The sequence below is a fragment of the Amblyomma americanum genome, chromosome 9, assembly GCF_052857255.1.
Source record: "Amblyomma americanum isolate KBUSLIRL-KWMA chromosome 9, ASM5285725v1, whole genome shotgun sequence".
Classification (NCBI taxonomy): domain Eukaryota; kingdom Metazoa; phylum Arthropoda; class Arachnida; order Ixodida; family Ixodidae; genus Amblyomma; species Amblyomma americanum.
This window is the reverse complement of record NC_135505.1, coordinates 147059093-147073339: the sequence shown is the minus strand read 5'-3', so window position 1 is coordinate 147073339 and position 14247 is coordinate 147059093. Positions and strand designations below refer to the sequence as shown.

At 50.5% G+C, this 14247-nt stretch overlaps 2 protein-coding genes across 2 annotated transcripts; both read right to left on the bottom strand.

Moving 5' to 3' along the window:
• Positions 1 to 1465: 1465 nt before the first annotated feature.
• Positions 1466 to 3600, bottom strand: LOC144105723 (uncharacterized). The gene has a single exon (XM_077638827.1). The coding sequence runs from the start codon at positions 3564 to 3566 to the stop codon at positions 2709 to 2711; it is 858 nt and encodes a 285-aa protein (XP_077494953.1). The 5' UTR covers positions 3567 to 3600; the 3' UTR covers positions 1466 to 2708.
• A 3066-nt stretch (positions 3601 to 6666) lies between these two features.
• On the bottom strand, positions 6667 to 10812 carry LOC144105722 (uncharacterized). The gene has a single exon (XM_077638826.1). The coding sequence runs from the start codon at positions 10715 to 10717 to the stop codon at positions 9974 to 9976; it is 744 nt and encodes a 247-aa protein (XP_077494952.1). The 5' UTR covers positions 10718 to 10812; the 3' UTR covers positions 6667 to 9973.
• Positions 10813 to 14247: the final 3435 nt, after the last annotated feature.

Here is a 14247-nt window from a genome sequence, read left to right as displayed (position 1 = left end):
GGCTTAATAGGCTACAAATAAATGTGCCATGAGATTCATAGCTGTTTGCATGTGACCAAAAAAGGGTAGGAACATAAGATTTGTTATTACACACCCGAAGAAAGCCACCAGCCATCAATATGAATAACCTTGCATGCAGCCATCCGAAGAAAGTCAACACCAATTTTTCGTTGCTGTTTCCCTTACCTCATCGATGCTCGAGACGATGTACCCGGCACATGTACGGGTAGCCCTTGTACGCTGCCTTGCTGACACCGCTGTCTTCAGAAACTGCCCTTATTCACACAGACACTGATGCACACAAATTAAGCACACAGATGATGCACTGATGAGCACAGTCCCGCCGACAAGCCGAACACATTCAGGAAGCATGTTGCTCAGCCGGCAGACAACCTTTTGTGCCACCCTCTCATCACTCACGCAGTTGAATATCAGGTCAGTGACAGCGTGTAAATAGAGGCAAACACTGAACTAATTGGTGTCCAGACGTTCACAGCTACCGATCGCGCCTTGAAACACAGGATCAGAGTAACGGCCGGAGCACCTACAATCCCATGTTTAAGGCAGACCAAGGTGCTCACGCGCTGCCTCTTGACGCAAAGCTTCTTGCACAGCCACCACACCATATATCACAGGCCAGGCCGTCAAACTCACGAACCGTGCAGTCCTTCGAAAACACTGAGGCGCACTCACGAATGCCTCGCTTCTCGCAGCCTGTGACAACAAACGGCAGCTACGGACGCCGCCATATCCGCGCTGTAGTAACCGCGACCGCGCGGACCAATAATTTCTTAGCATGAGAGAAGCGTTTGAAACGGGAGCGCAGCTAGAGTCCTCACGCTGGTGTAAAATTACGCTCTGATAATTAAGGCTCTAAAAGGCTGCTTAATTAAGAGGTACCATTATAACGCCGTTTCAGTGCTTCTACATTCAAAACAGCCATGTTTCTGAACAGTTTATTACTTGAAATAAGCGCCTACCAAACTACGGTAAGCTAACAGCCGTATAAATCAGTGTGGCCATAATTCGACTATGTCCACCATAATTCGACCATCTTGCGGCCGTCTCAAATTACGTCGGCCAAATGGGGCATTTTTCAGCAATGGCAGCATTTCCTTTGCGTCACGAAACGTCATTTTGACTTCACTAAATTACGCTTGCGTATCACGTGATTCACGTGACATTCACCCAGCCAATCACATTCTAGGAAGCAACCCTTCACAGTACGAACTTTTTTTCTCAAAATTGCTAAAACGAGCCAAGTTCTTTCTTTCCTGCGAGCTGTAGCTTCGTTTCTTCTCCACAGACACTTAAATTTACCAACCTGGCACCAAGTATAACTGTGCTAAAAATCAGTTTTCAAGGATACGTCATTTTGACGTCACAGCAGAAAGCGATATCGAAGCCTAACGGTTTCGCGCCACAAATTTGAAACTCGTGACAGATACAAACGCGCGATTAAATATTTCGGCACATTCAGTATCACTGGCATCCTCGCCTGCGGCATTCGTTAGAGCGATGATGCGAGTTGCTTGCGGATTTATTATTTCCCAAAACCTCCTGGGGTTATTCGTTAGGATTTTTGGTAGATCAGTTTGGAAAAATGCTTGTTTGGCGCAGCGAATTGCATTGTAATACGTGTCCTCGGCCTGATAGTACCTATCCCATGCATCTGCGTCTGGGCTCCGTTTCGCTGCACTATAAAGTCGTTTTTTTCTTCTTTCTAATCTCTTAAGGTTGTGTGAAAACCACGGTTTTTGGCGGTTTGCTCGAAAGCTGATAGAGGGAATAAATTTGTTTGTCAGTTCTTCGATCTTCTTTTTGAAAATCGACCAGTTATCATTGACAGACCGGTGATGAAATGTGGATTGAAAATAAGGCAGGAATGCTTCTAGCTCGTTGTTGATTTCTTCGTAATTGCCTTTGTCGTACATACGGATGGTTTTCTTGAACGTTTGGCGGGATGTGGGGGAGAACTTGAATATGGCATGAATAACCTTATGATCACTGATTTCACGCAGGTAAGTAATCGATGATAAGCTTTCAGGGTTGTTGGTCAGTATTAAGTCCAGAATATTTGAAGATCCATGAGCGACGCGGGTCGGTTCGAGCACCATTTGCGTCAGGTTAAAGTTTAAGCATACATCTACGAATTCTCTTGCTTCAGGGTTACCGGCGGTTAGTGGTCCTACGTTTTGCCAATCGATGCCAGGGTAGTTAAAATCGCCTAAGAGAACAATTTGTGCACCAGGGTGTTTTTTAGTAATTTGGACTAGTGCATCGTTCAGGTTAAGCGCGAATCCTGGGTTGCTGTTGGGGGCCCTGTAGCAGACGCCAAGTAGAACTGTTTCCGGTGGAGCGCAACATTTTAACCACAATATTTCTAGATCTGAACTAATGTTAACATGAGAACAAGATATTTGGCTGTTAATGGCAATAAGAACACCTCCTCCGCGTGTGCCTTGACGATCATTGCGGTAAACATTGAAATTTGGCAATTCACCCAGAATTTCATTATCTGTCACGTCGCTTGTCAGCCACGTTTCAGTTAAGATTAATATGTTGCTGCCTGAAGATGACAGGAGATTAGACAGGGCTTCGCGCTTTGGAAGGAAACTGCGTATATTGGTGTAGATTATGGAAAAAGAAAGATTAACTCGACGGGTAGCCTGTGGTTGCTTGCGCGCGATCCGACGGCGACATGATTCCTATGCGATTTCTTTCACGGTCTGTGTGTCTTGGTCAAACATGTAACGTTTTGGTCCCATGTGCAGCGTTTTGTATCGAAGGGAAAAGGGTCCTGACTTGGTTCTGGCGAAAGCCACAAGGTGTTTTCGGGCATTTCGGACGGACCGAGAAAAATCTTCGCCGATACTGAAATCTGTATTTTTAAGCTTAGGGCCATTCGAAAGAATGACCCCTTTGGTTTTGAAAGCAGACAGCTTCACTATTATAGGTCTTTGGCGGTCAATGCTGTGACGGCCAAGGCGGTGTGCGCGCTCTATGTCTTTAGGGTCGATTACGAGGTTCAAGCTGTCAAGGCAGTGCTGGATTATTATTTTTTCTGATTGGTCATATGATTCTTTCTCATTTGGGTCGGGAAGTCCATAGAATACTAGATTGTTTCTTCTTGAGCGGTTCTCAAGATCATCCAGACGTGTGTCTATCTCGGAAAGCTGGTGGGTCGTTCTAGCAGTGCTGGTTTGAAGTGTTTCGATTTCTGTTCGCAGGGTACTAATTACCTCAAATTGGGTTTCAAGATTCGCAATTCGTTCACTTAGGGCAGATATTGTTTTATCTGTTGTTACTAGTTGATTTTTCAGGCCTTGGACTTCAGAAATAAGTTTTCTCTGACCAGCGCTCAACTTTTGCAGTTCGGACAAAACAGCATCAGTATTAGGTGGTCCCGGATTTGTTTCAACATCGCCCGATAGTAATAGTAAAGCACGAATCACATTGACACATTCAACAGCAAGGCAGAAGCAGCACTGTGGGCTCGGCAGCTGCACCAGACAATAATTACTAGATTTCTTAGCAAAAAGAGTATATGGAACACCGACCTGCATGACGAAGGTAAGCGGATTAGCGGTCCGTACAGTGGCACAGCCGCAAAGCCCACAGTGTGCCGAAATTTAATTGTGCGCCATTGCGTCTAAGTTGTAAATCGCGTCAGTCTCGGACACGTTGAAACCGTAACCACTATATCGTTGAAAACCACTGCTCCACACTCTAGGCACGAATACGTCTATATATGTGAGAGTAAAAAGGCAGTAACATGCCCTCTAGCGAACACCGTTTTGAAAAAGGGAGGGCTCTAGCTTATTAGTCCTTTCTGTTTAGAGTGCACAGGCATGTCTGTCTATACACTGATGAAGGAAAGGCAATCTGCTTCGCGATACTGTGCGTGTGATTTATCATTTGACGCTATATAACCCTCCGCATACCGTCCGTACCATTTCCCCCGAGCCACCATTAGCATTGTATATATACGCAACCTGCATGCCTCAAACATTCAGCACAAGCGGCCAGCTGTGTATAGCTGCTCACATGGGTACGTTTCGTTCGCATTCAACACATCTCCAAAGGGCTTCGAGCAGCTGTATATAAGGGGAGAAATGTCTTGGTATTGGAATGTTTCGGTGCAACTATGTCACAGACGAGGGGAGAGAACTGGGCATGCGCATTAAGAGCATGTTGTGGTCACAGATGCCATGGGAATTGCTGCAATGGCTCACTGAATACTTATGGCTTTTGGATTCTGTCATGAGGCTTGGCCCCGTGAAGCTGCATGTGTGGCGACCGCATTTCGATGATTGCGGTTGAAATTTGAAAAAAAAAAAAAACACTACAGAACTCTATTTGTACATATATTTAGGTGCATAATAATGGTATACGAAATTGATCCGCATTCATGGATCCACTATATATATGCCGTATACCTATGAGTCATGATTCACGACATTTCTTTTGATTGCTATGTATATGTTGTCTGTCCCGTGCCCCGATTAGTCAGTGGCGCTCTTTTGCATTCAGTACGTGTTCCTTTGCTGCAGAATTAAAACCTATTGACACCAACAACGCCTTGTTTCTGCAGGTTCCCTGTAGGGTCGCTGTTGTGTTAGCTCAGCTGCAGCCTTTGCTTTAACGGACATCAAAGGGTTCGAGTACAGGGTCAAGGGCCAGGCGTTATAACGCTCACGTCCATCGAGGGAAAGTGACATGCTGCGCAGCCCCCCCCCCCCCCCCCCCCCCCTTCCCATAATTAAAGCGCTTTGTACGGTGCGGCGAGCGGTCACACGTTTGGCAAAAGAGTAGGGAATTCATTGATATATGTGCGAGGGACTGCAAATAGCTTGCACGTATTCACGTGACATCATGGGCGCCACTTTGTTGTACAGCGCGCAGCTTCAGCGATGCATGCAAGCTGGAGCACGTTGCGACAAGCCAATCACAATCACGCATATGCGCCGTGCCTTATTTCCCCGCGCTCCATGTGTACGCAAAAATGGCGGCCACTGTGACGTTGTAAGCGAATGGATGCATGAATTCCCGCGAAACTATACAGCGATAACATAGCGCTGAATGAGCGGCACAGCGAAATTGTTTGTTGCTAGGGGTCTGTCCACTGCAGCTGACTTGCTTCGCGACCATTGCAAGAGCACGATGGTGTCAATGCGAGTGTCTTTCTCTGACGTGCGAATGTGTGTCAGGCGGGGGTTGTTGGAGTCGGTGCATACGTGAAAATCGTCGCTCACTGCACGTCAAAGTGTGCAAGAAAAACTCCTCAGATATACCCTGTGGAGCAAACAGAAATGATCCGAAGAAAAGAAAGAAAAAGAAATAGCGCGCTGTATACACTTGTAAACCGCGTGAATCTTGTGTCACGAAGTAAGCGTATACGTGCATATATATATACTCTGACTTGTGATTCCCCTCGTGCACGCTGAGACGCTTCTTGCGTTCGCGTTGTTTTCGCTGACGTGTTTCAGGCAAAGACGTTCACCGGCTGTATATAGTCCGAGCTTGTCGTGGTCTCTTCTCCCATCATAGCATTTCTTATGCGTTGTTTATCTTGCTCCTACGTGATCCATTACCTATACTCCTCGGACAGCTTCGGGCAAGAACACGTCTCGGAAGCGGAGCAAATGGACATGCGGGAAGACGTATGTTCCAGCCTCGAGACAAGCTGCAATTCTTTTTTCCGGCGATGGCATTAGGGAGAAGATCGCCCTTATTCCCCTTCCCTTAACTGCATCCACGTTGGCCCTGGATACAGGGGTGTGCACGAACCATACGTCTTCTGCTCCAGTGTATGCATCGCTGCACAAGGCGGGGCCGAGGCCAGCTTTGTTGTCTCTGCCTAGTGAGCACACATGCGTGCCCCTGGCCAATCACGGGGCCGTTGCCACGGCGACAGAAGACGGAGAGGAGGGCGACAGATTCTCCGCCAAGTTTTTCGGGCGTCTCGTGGAAAGGGGAACGACAGAGGCCCGCTGAGGGTAGCGGCAGCATGCAACAGCGTGCCCTCTCCCTATCCTCCTCCTCCTCTCGTCTTCGGGCGTTCGATACGCCGCTCACCCGGCGGCTTCTTGCAAAGGCCCTGTCGCGCTTTCATCTCTTTCTTGCCTTCCGACGCACAACAGCGGAGGCGTCTCGGGACACGCCCACCGGGAGCCCAGGGGGCGACACGGTAGCGCTTGCGCTACATGTGCGCGCAAACAAAGCTCGACAGGGATAAGAAGCCAGTGGGGGCATCCGTTCCAGGAGCCAACGCGGGCGTGCATAACGCCAGCGAGCGCTCACCGCTGGCACAACAGAGGCGGTGGGATTGAATAAGCCGTCTTCAGCACGTCCCCCCCCGGAGGCCCTTCGAAAGCGTGCTTATAGAGACGTGTCACGGTGGTGCGTGGCTGGGAAAATTCTAGAAGGAAGCCCGTGGCCTCCTGTCACCGCATGGCGTCGTGTTTACCTCACAGCGTGTAACAGGCCGGCGTGTGTATGCGTGTCATTTCGTGGTGGGGAGGGGAATGCGGCGGAAATGCGGGGACACACACAAAGAGCCAAATAATGTAAAAAGGCGTCTTTAATGGCAGGTAGAGACATCTGCAGCCTATGTACACGAGAAGACACTTTTGCTTCCCTTTTTTTTCTTTTTTTTTTGCGGTGGAGGAACAGCATTAAATTAACCATAGTGAACAGCACGGACACACTTATCGAGGAAGCATGATATCTGAACATACATGCGACCGTTCTGTACAACTTTCACAAAGACAAAAACGCTAACATGTTTAAACTGGCGAAAGAAGGCAGTGAGCAGACGAAAAACGGAGTCGTGTAGGCATACGCGACTTTATCGTTCGTAAACATCGCTCAATTTTGTCTGAAACATCCTTTATACATTCAGATGTCTTAACTTGGAGGGCGCACTGCACATGTCTTACCATGACGTTGTGCGTGCAGACAAAATTTTGTTATGCTCGGCCCTATACTGCATGATGTATAGGCTAAAACAAAGTTTTAGCCGGTCCATATACATGCACAAGCATCATTAACAAAAAATAGCTCGTGGTCATTACGCTGGAATGCTGTTGCATCAAAACCGAGCGTTTCACAGAAACCCCGCACATTTCTGCTGTATATAGCTTCGCTCCCCTGAACACATTTACTGTGCACGCGATTTAATTCAGACTGCACGCGGGAAAAGATATTCTTGCATATGCACGCAATGCTTTCAGCTCTCGTTTTTAAACTGAAATCAGTTGCAATGCCGTGCAGCTAACGCCACAAATTTATGTCAGCAGCTCCTTCCTGGTGACGTCTAATTTATGTGAAAATACGCTCTTCAGAACAGCAATAGTGCGGAATATATCAAAACAATAGTTCGCTTAGCAGAGAAGAGGCCGATAAGATATGACAGAACGCACGCTTATGGAGAATTCCGGAAGCTCGAAGCAAGTGGCCAGAGGCTTCACGAAGCCGCCACTCACCAAGTACAAATGCTCCATGCAGAACTTTACGCTCCAACCTGTGCTTTCTGAACAGAGTTACTCATTTTTTATACTCTCGAGGTGAATGAAAACTGTATAAAAGCTGGCGCGCCTTATAGATATAGACAGTATGTCTCTTTTAAAAAAAAGGGCCCCGGTCAAAAGCCGACTTGAAGTCCCTGTTTGGTAGGAGAGTTAAGCCCCGCCCACATTCTTGACTGCCACTCAGAGTTCCTCCGCGACAAGGAAATGTAGTTCGTTGTTGAAGATTTCCTTTTTACACTAACAAAAAGCAAATGGCAAGAATTTTGACTCATCTGACTCGTTTAGTACAGACAGGCATTAAAATGCTGACTTCGCTTCCCGGTGTGATTGGCTAGCGAAATAATAAAACATGCGGATCATGAATTGACAGAGCTGGAATGGACATACAGTTGCCCGAACGGCAAGATTAAAAATTAAATAGACTTAATATCGTGCTCGCATCCATGGCATATGGTGCAGGATGTGGAGATTCTAAGCAAGGTGAGATGTAGTGATCATTAGTTAATTGCCAAAGTCTCGAATTACCCTAAACTTGAAGAGGGAGCGGAAAACTCTATAGCAAGGAAAGAGCCCATGAACGAGTTAGCGGTAAAAGTCGTGAAGGAATTGAGGATCTCGCTGCAGAACATATATTCCTGTTTAATGGCGGGCGATGACCTTACAGTGTTCAAGAAATGAATGATAATCTCTCTAATGTGATCAGGGAGTTGGCAATAGAAGTTGGGGACATGCAGGCCATTCTTGCTAACTGTACTGTTTTTTGAAGTCTCAAGCGACAGATGTAAACAAGGTTTTCATGCACTGCTATTCTGCCTGTTGTTTCTGTTAATGTACACTAAAGACTGGAGCCAGCTAGGACAAACCATTCGCTGTTAGCTTCGAGTCGCCTGTTCCACAACCGGGGGAATGGTTTTGCGTAGTACAACATACAGACAACGACATTTTAGACTTGGCTCTAAAGGTACTTTAACTGGCGCGAATTAAGGGGTCAGATGTGTGGCAATAATTCTCGCAGCGCACATACACCCGCTCCTAGCTGCCATGACGCATGCTGGTGACTTGCACAACTATCGAAGTTCATGAAACAGAATAGCACGTATAAACGGTCTAAATGTGACGTCACAGACGCCATTATAAAGTGTCACCTAAGGCGTAGAGCTAGGGATAATGGGCAGACGGCAATCACAAGTCTGATTTGACGTAACAGCGTCGCCTGACTGGCAGGTGCAAGAGCTCTGACCAATATAGGATAGCCCTCTAAAAATGGATTCGATCAAATCACGGATGGAGGGTTGGTGAATATCGACTAGGGGCCCTAGCATAGCGGTCTCAACGACATCAGTGCCAGATATTCTGCACGATATGAAGAGCGACTGGTCCGCATCTGTGCACTTGGTTTTCAAACAGCCATAGCTATGCAAGTGATTTGCTTAGCATAGCTCTTGCTCACGAGGGAACTTCCATGCAGTTCAAGCTATATATAGAGCTTCGCCCCTTGGTGAACGAGGCTTCGCCGTCTTTGGCAGCCCAAAGCACAGACACGAAGATTTCCATAGGCGGCGATGCAAACACGTTACAGTGTATGTAGTACAAGCTCTCTCGCTGTGCGCGTCAGGCCTGGCCGCCAACAGACGCGACATTTCAATTCTCCGGCTCTGCTCTTAGCACCTCAAGAAAAGCGCCAGTCATGCGTGAAACCTTTTGTGGTCCTACGCACCGAGATTTTTTTTTTAAAGGGGAGGAAAGCCACGTCCCACAAAGGACACCGCCGCGCACGAACCACAACGAAAACAAAACCGAAGCGCGGAGTCAACCGAAGCAAGCAAAAAAACAAGCAAAACAGGAACGAACAGTACAAAGCAAAACACGTGTTTTTGACACGCAACAGCGGCATGAGGATCTAGTAACACGCACGTGCTATCGGGGCCGGCTGCAGCATGATCCGTGCGGGGATGCGTGTGTACCGGGGAGCGGGCGGGGGGTGCAGGCGGAGGGCTGATCAGCAGGAGCAGCAGGGTCGGTCCCCCCCACCACGTCGGCTGCGTGGTCGGGCTGTTAAAAGGGAGGCGTCCTCGTCGGGGTTCTCCCCGCGGCTTGTCGCCGCCGTTGTCCTCCCGCGTGTTGTGTGTACACACTGTTTGCGGCGGTGACAGGGCGGGCCCTTTCTTCTGCGGTGGCTGCGGCGGCACCTCTTGACACAGGGCGCGCTTTTAGCGGGGACACGCGCGCGAAGAAAAGGCGATCGCGATGGAGTCGTCACCTGGGCGGCCATTGTCGGCTCCCCTTTTGTGCTGAGGCCAGAGCGCGGCGCCTTTGATCTTCCGACAAAACGGCAGTCGCCCCCACTCTCTCCTCTTGCGGCCACAACGACGTCGTTGGGAGGGGGAAAGGACTCGTTTATTATCACAACCTACAAACGAAAACACGTCTCTCACTACACACTAGCTGTGCCTGAGCACGGCCACGGGTCGGTACACGGGCTGCAGGGCCGTCGTCGAGACCGGGGGATGCTGCGGCGGCGATGGGGCAGGGACGGGCGTGGACAAGGACACTGCGTGATGATGGGCCGCAGCGGCTGCCACGGGCACGCTGCAGCAACCGGGAGGCGGTGGCCACAGCAGAAGGCCGGCGGCCGCAGCGGCCAGCTGGCAGCGCAGCAGCCACGAAGAAGGCCAGGAAGCCGCCGCTGCCAGGTGGTGCTGCTGCTGCAGCGAGGCGGCGTGCAGGGAAGCCCTGTGCTGGTGCTGCTTGAGGGCGGCGGCGTGGAGCTGCAGACGGCTGCCCCTGGCCGCCGACCGCCGGCGCAGCTTGCCCGTGCTGCCCCCGATGAAGACGTCGTCGCTGCTCGGGTCGAGCATCCAGTAGTTTCCCTTGCCCGGGTCGTCGTAGTGTCGCGGCACCTTGACGAAGCACTTGTTGAGGCTCAGGTTGTGGCGGATGGAGTTCTGCCAGCCCTGCTTGTTGTCCCGGTAGTAGGGGAAGCGGTCCATGATGAACTCGTAGATGCCGTTCAGGGTGAGCCGGCGCTCGGGGCTCTGCCGGATGGCCATCATGATGAGCGCGTTGTAGCTGAACGGGGGCTTCTCGCGGCTCGGCGAAGACGCCGACCCGCCCGTGGGAGCGGCGGCGTCGGTGCTAATCAGTCGCCGGATGCTGAACGGGCCGCCGTGGTCCTCCTCCGCCATGCTTTTCTGACGAAGAGAGCGCGTCCGTTCACAAACGGACCCCCTTATATAACCGCGGGGGGCGGGGACTCGGCGGAGCTCGGCCCACTCTCCGGGTGACGCCCCTCCCTTCCTCCGGCATCGATCGCAGCGCCCCCGGCACGCCTTCCCGCTTGGCACGGAGTTTCGCGCGGGGCCGTTTTGTTTCTCGCAAGGAAGGCAGCGGAATGGGCGGCAAGGCTGTGATTCGGGTGTTTGATTTCCGCAGCGCGTTCCGGCCGCACGTTGGGCCCCTGTGTTTCGGCGTCGTTGGCCCACGTGGGGGGGCCTCGCCGTAGCTGTGCCTTCCGCTTCTCCGCCGCGCTGCGAGGGAGAGGGGGTGCGCACTGCGGCCGAAGTCTCGGGCAACAGCGACGTCGTACACACATACAGAACCGCCCTCCCAACTGCCGCGGTGCCGCTTGCGCCTCGAAGCGTGCGAGGTGTTCGCATAACGCTTATTGGTCGAGGGCGAGAGCCGGCACGTCGGAAGGAACCGCTTTTTTTTTCTTCCCTTCTTTATTTCTCTGTCGGCGCGTGAAAGGGGTTGGCGAGGAGGTCGAGATGAATGTGTCGAGGGCAGGGCGCCGAAGCTCGAGGAGGCTGCGTGCTTTGATCAGGCGCGAGCCCCGCAAATTGTAATAACAAAAAGCGAGGATTGTTCTCCCCATGACAGCGACATTCTGCGAACGCGCCGGTTCTGCGAAGACCCGTCTTGTATGTAACTCTCTGGAGGCCGAAGGTGTTCATTACGGATGCCAGGAGGACCGCGGCCGCTGTCTCGAACAGGCTAGGAGTGCATGGACGAGCTAGGAAGAACGCGGAGGCAGAAGTACGGTGTGTGTCGATGGCGTATGCCGTATATGAGCGTGTCCCAAACATGCTCTGGGCTTCATCGTCAGCGGAGCGAGCAGAGAAAGAATTTCGCGTTCGTTCCGGTGTTGCCTTCCAGCACCTACCGTGACTTACCCATTGGTGCACTGAACAGTGATTTTAAGAGGGAATGTGGGAATTTGTAATCGTTTCTTTTCAAAGCTGCCAAAGCAAGTGCTCAAACGCATTACTCAGCGGAGCATTGTGAAGATGCGTGTGCCTGTACCCGGAGGCTTGCATCAAACATCGAGTGGTCGAAGACACCCTGAAGAGAAGCCAGCCTTGGTCGCTGGAAGGAAAAAAAAAAAGGGGGGGGGGGGGGGGGGGGAGAGGTGGCATGGCAGTCACAATCTACAGGTTTTAAGCGCTCTGAATTATTTTCATTCGTACGACTTGATGGGACGACGAAATAAAAGGGGCGACAAGAGTCGCGCAAGCACCCCCGGCTGATCAGAGACACTGCCCGGCCTGAAATGGTGCTGCATTTGTGCTTGTTCCCATATACTATGATACATGCAGCTGTTGTTTTTTTTTCTTGAAGCGATGTTTATTGCCTCGGGGCATAAAAACTATGAAGTGAGAGATGAGTAAGATGCTTAAATATATGAAAGAAAGGTAGGCTGATTTGATGAAATCAAGAGGTGAACGACGATATGGACCCTGTTTCCTGGAAAATGTAGCTGTTTGCTCTGTCCAGCTTCATCTTTCTTCACCTTCATTCTCGGACTGCGAACTGCATGGTTTGGTTTGGTTTATGAGGGTTTCACCTCCCAAACTGGCTTGGACTATGAGGGACGCCGTGGTGGAAGGCTCCGGTTAATTTCGGCCACCTGGGGTTCTTTAACGTGCACTGGCATCGCACAGTAGACTGGCCTCTAACTTTTCACGTCCATCGAAATCCGACCGCCGCGGCTGGGATCAAAACCGTGCGTCTTTCGGGCCGGCAGCCGAGCGCCATAACCACTCAGCCACCGCGGCGGCTACAAAACAGGTTCTATACCCAAAACTAAACAGTTACCAAGCTCTTCCCGGCGAATAAAATGTTTTACAATCAATAAACAGTCATATACCCGTATTGTGCAAACACAGACACAAAGGGGGAACTGTGTCTTAATTATGTCTGTAAGTTGTAGCGCTTGTGTTATTCACAATGAATGTTTACCAGCTTGCTCAGTTATCTGGATTGATAAACAGTCATATATATGTACTGTCGGATACAGCTATATAGCACAGGAAGGAAGTGGCAGATGCCTGTCAGAGACCTCTTACAGGAGAAGCCCGTTGCATTCCGTCGCGTCTACAGGCCTTCCGGCTGCCTCTATAATTAGACCGTCTTGGAAAGACCCGGACAGGTCAGGCCTGTATAATCAGGCCCTGCTTCGTATACGAACTTGTACACAAAGTCACTTCGCTGCTGCCCTTCGCACTCTTTCCATAGTACGAGTTCGTCCTACTTGCACAATGCATTTGAACCTTCTTAATCGAAAACATTGGGTCTTATGGTTTTTCGGTAAATTTCTCGCTGAGGACCGGGGGTGATCGAGGGAAGCGCTTCCCCCCTGCTGTAAATCTTACTCTTGGAGAGAGGTATATATGTATCGGTCGATGATGATGATGATGAATTTAATGGCGCAAGGGCAGCTTTGACCGAAGGTCGCCATGGCTCTAAGTGTTTCACTCGAGTGGGGTCAGGGACCCATCTTCCACGCATTTCAGCCCACACTCTAAATATGCACAAGGGAATAAAAAGAGAGTAATCTGTCCTCTACAGCACTACCTTTCATAAAAGGGTGTACACTAGAGGACAGCTTATACTCTCATACAGGCGCATTCGTGTTTAAAGTGCAGACAGGCCGAGCACCATGGCAAGCGGGAACGATGGTGGCCTTTGCATGCATCACCGGCGCATGGCACCATGCAGGAGGCCCCGGCGATCGAGAGAGGCGGATGCTCAAATCACCACATGTATATAGACATCCGCTGCGGTCGTTATCGCTGTGCTGCAGCAGAGCAGCAGCCTTAGTTCGCACGTGCACGACATACGTGGAATAGTGCAGCACCATTGCCCTTGGTGCATCCTCAGGAAATCGGAGACCTTCTGCGCGATTCATGCTCGGGACGGACAACGTCGTTTCACGCCGCGCGCCTGGAATTCGCTGCGCTTTCCGGTCGCTAACTGCTGAAAAAGTTGAAGGGAACGTCCGCCATATATAAGGGCGTATATATATGATGCAATAGCGTTAATGGGTTGACGTCCGTGCATGCGGAATTGGTCATTCTCAACTCTACATTCATAGACACCCGGGAGTCCTCGTACCCTTCCTGGGGCAGTGGTGCATGCGGATAAGAGATGCGCCACTGGCCTGCGATGGCAGGTGCGGCCACCAGAGGGGCTTAATTGTGAGACGTTGCTCTTCCCGATCAACCTCTCGCGACCAATCATGCATGAAATGCCACCTGGCACGGTCGGAAGTTTTCTCACAGTTAGGTGGGCTGGTTGTGATGATGATGATGATGCCACAAGGTCACGTGACCTGTAGGTGTCCCGCCTGCCACCTATAGGCGGCCCACCTGTAGGTTGCATCGTTGCGGATATTAGGGCGAAAGCATGACTTCAGGGGTAGAAACCAAGCAAGAAT

What these genes read in the sequence shown, in the direction of transcription:
- LOC144105722 (XM_077638826.1), bottom strand. Translation starts at nt 10,717, where the DNA reads ATGGCGGAGGAGGACCACGGCGGCCCGTTCAGCATCCGGCGACTGATT.
- LOC144105723 (XM_077638827.1), bottom strand. Translation starts at nt 3,566, where the DNA reads ATGCAGGTCGGTGTTCCATATACTCTTTTTGCTAAGAAATCTAGTAAT.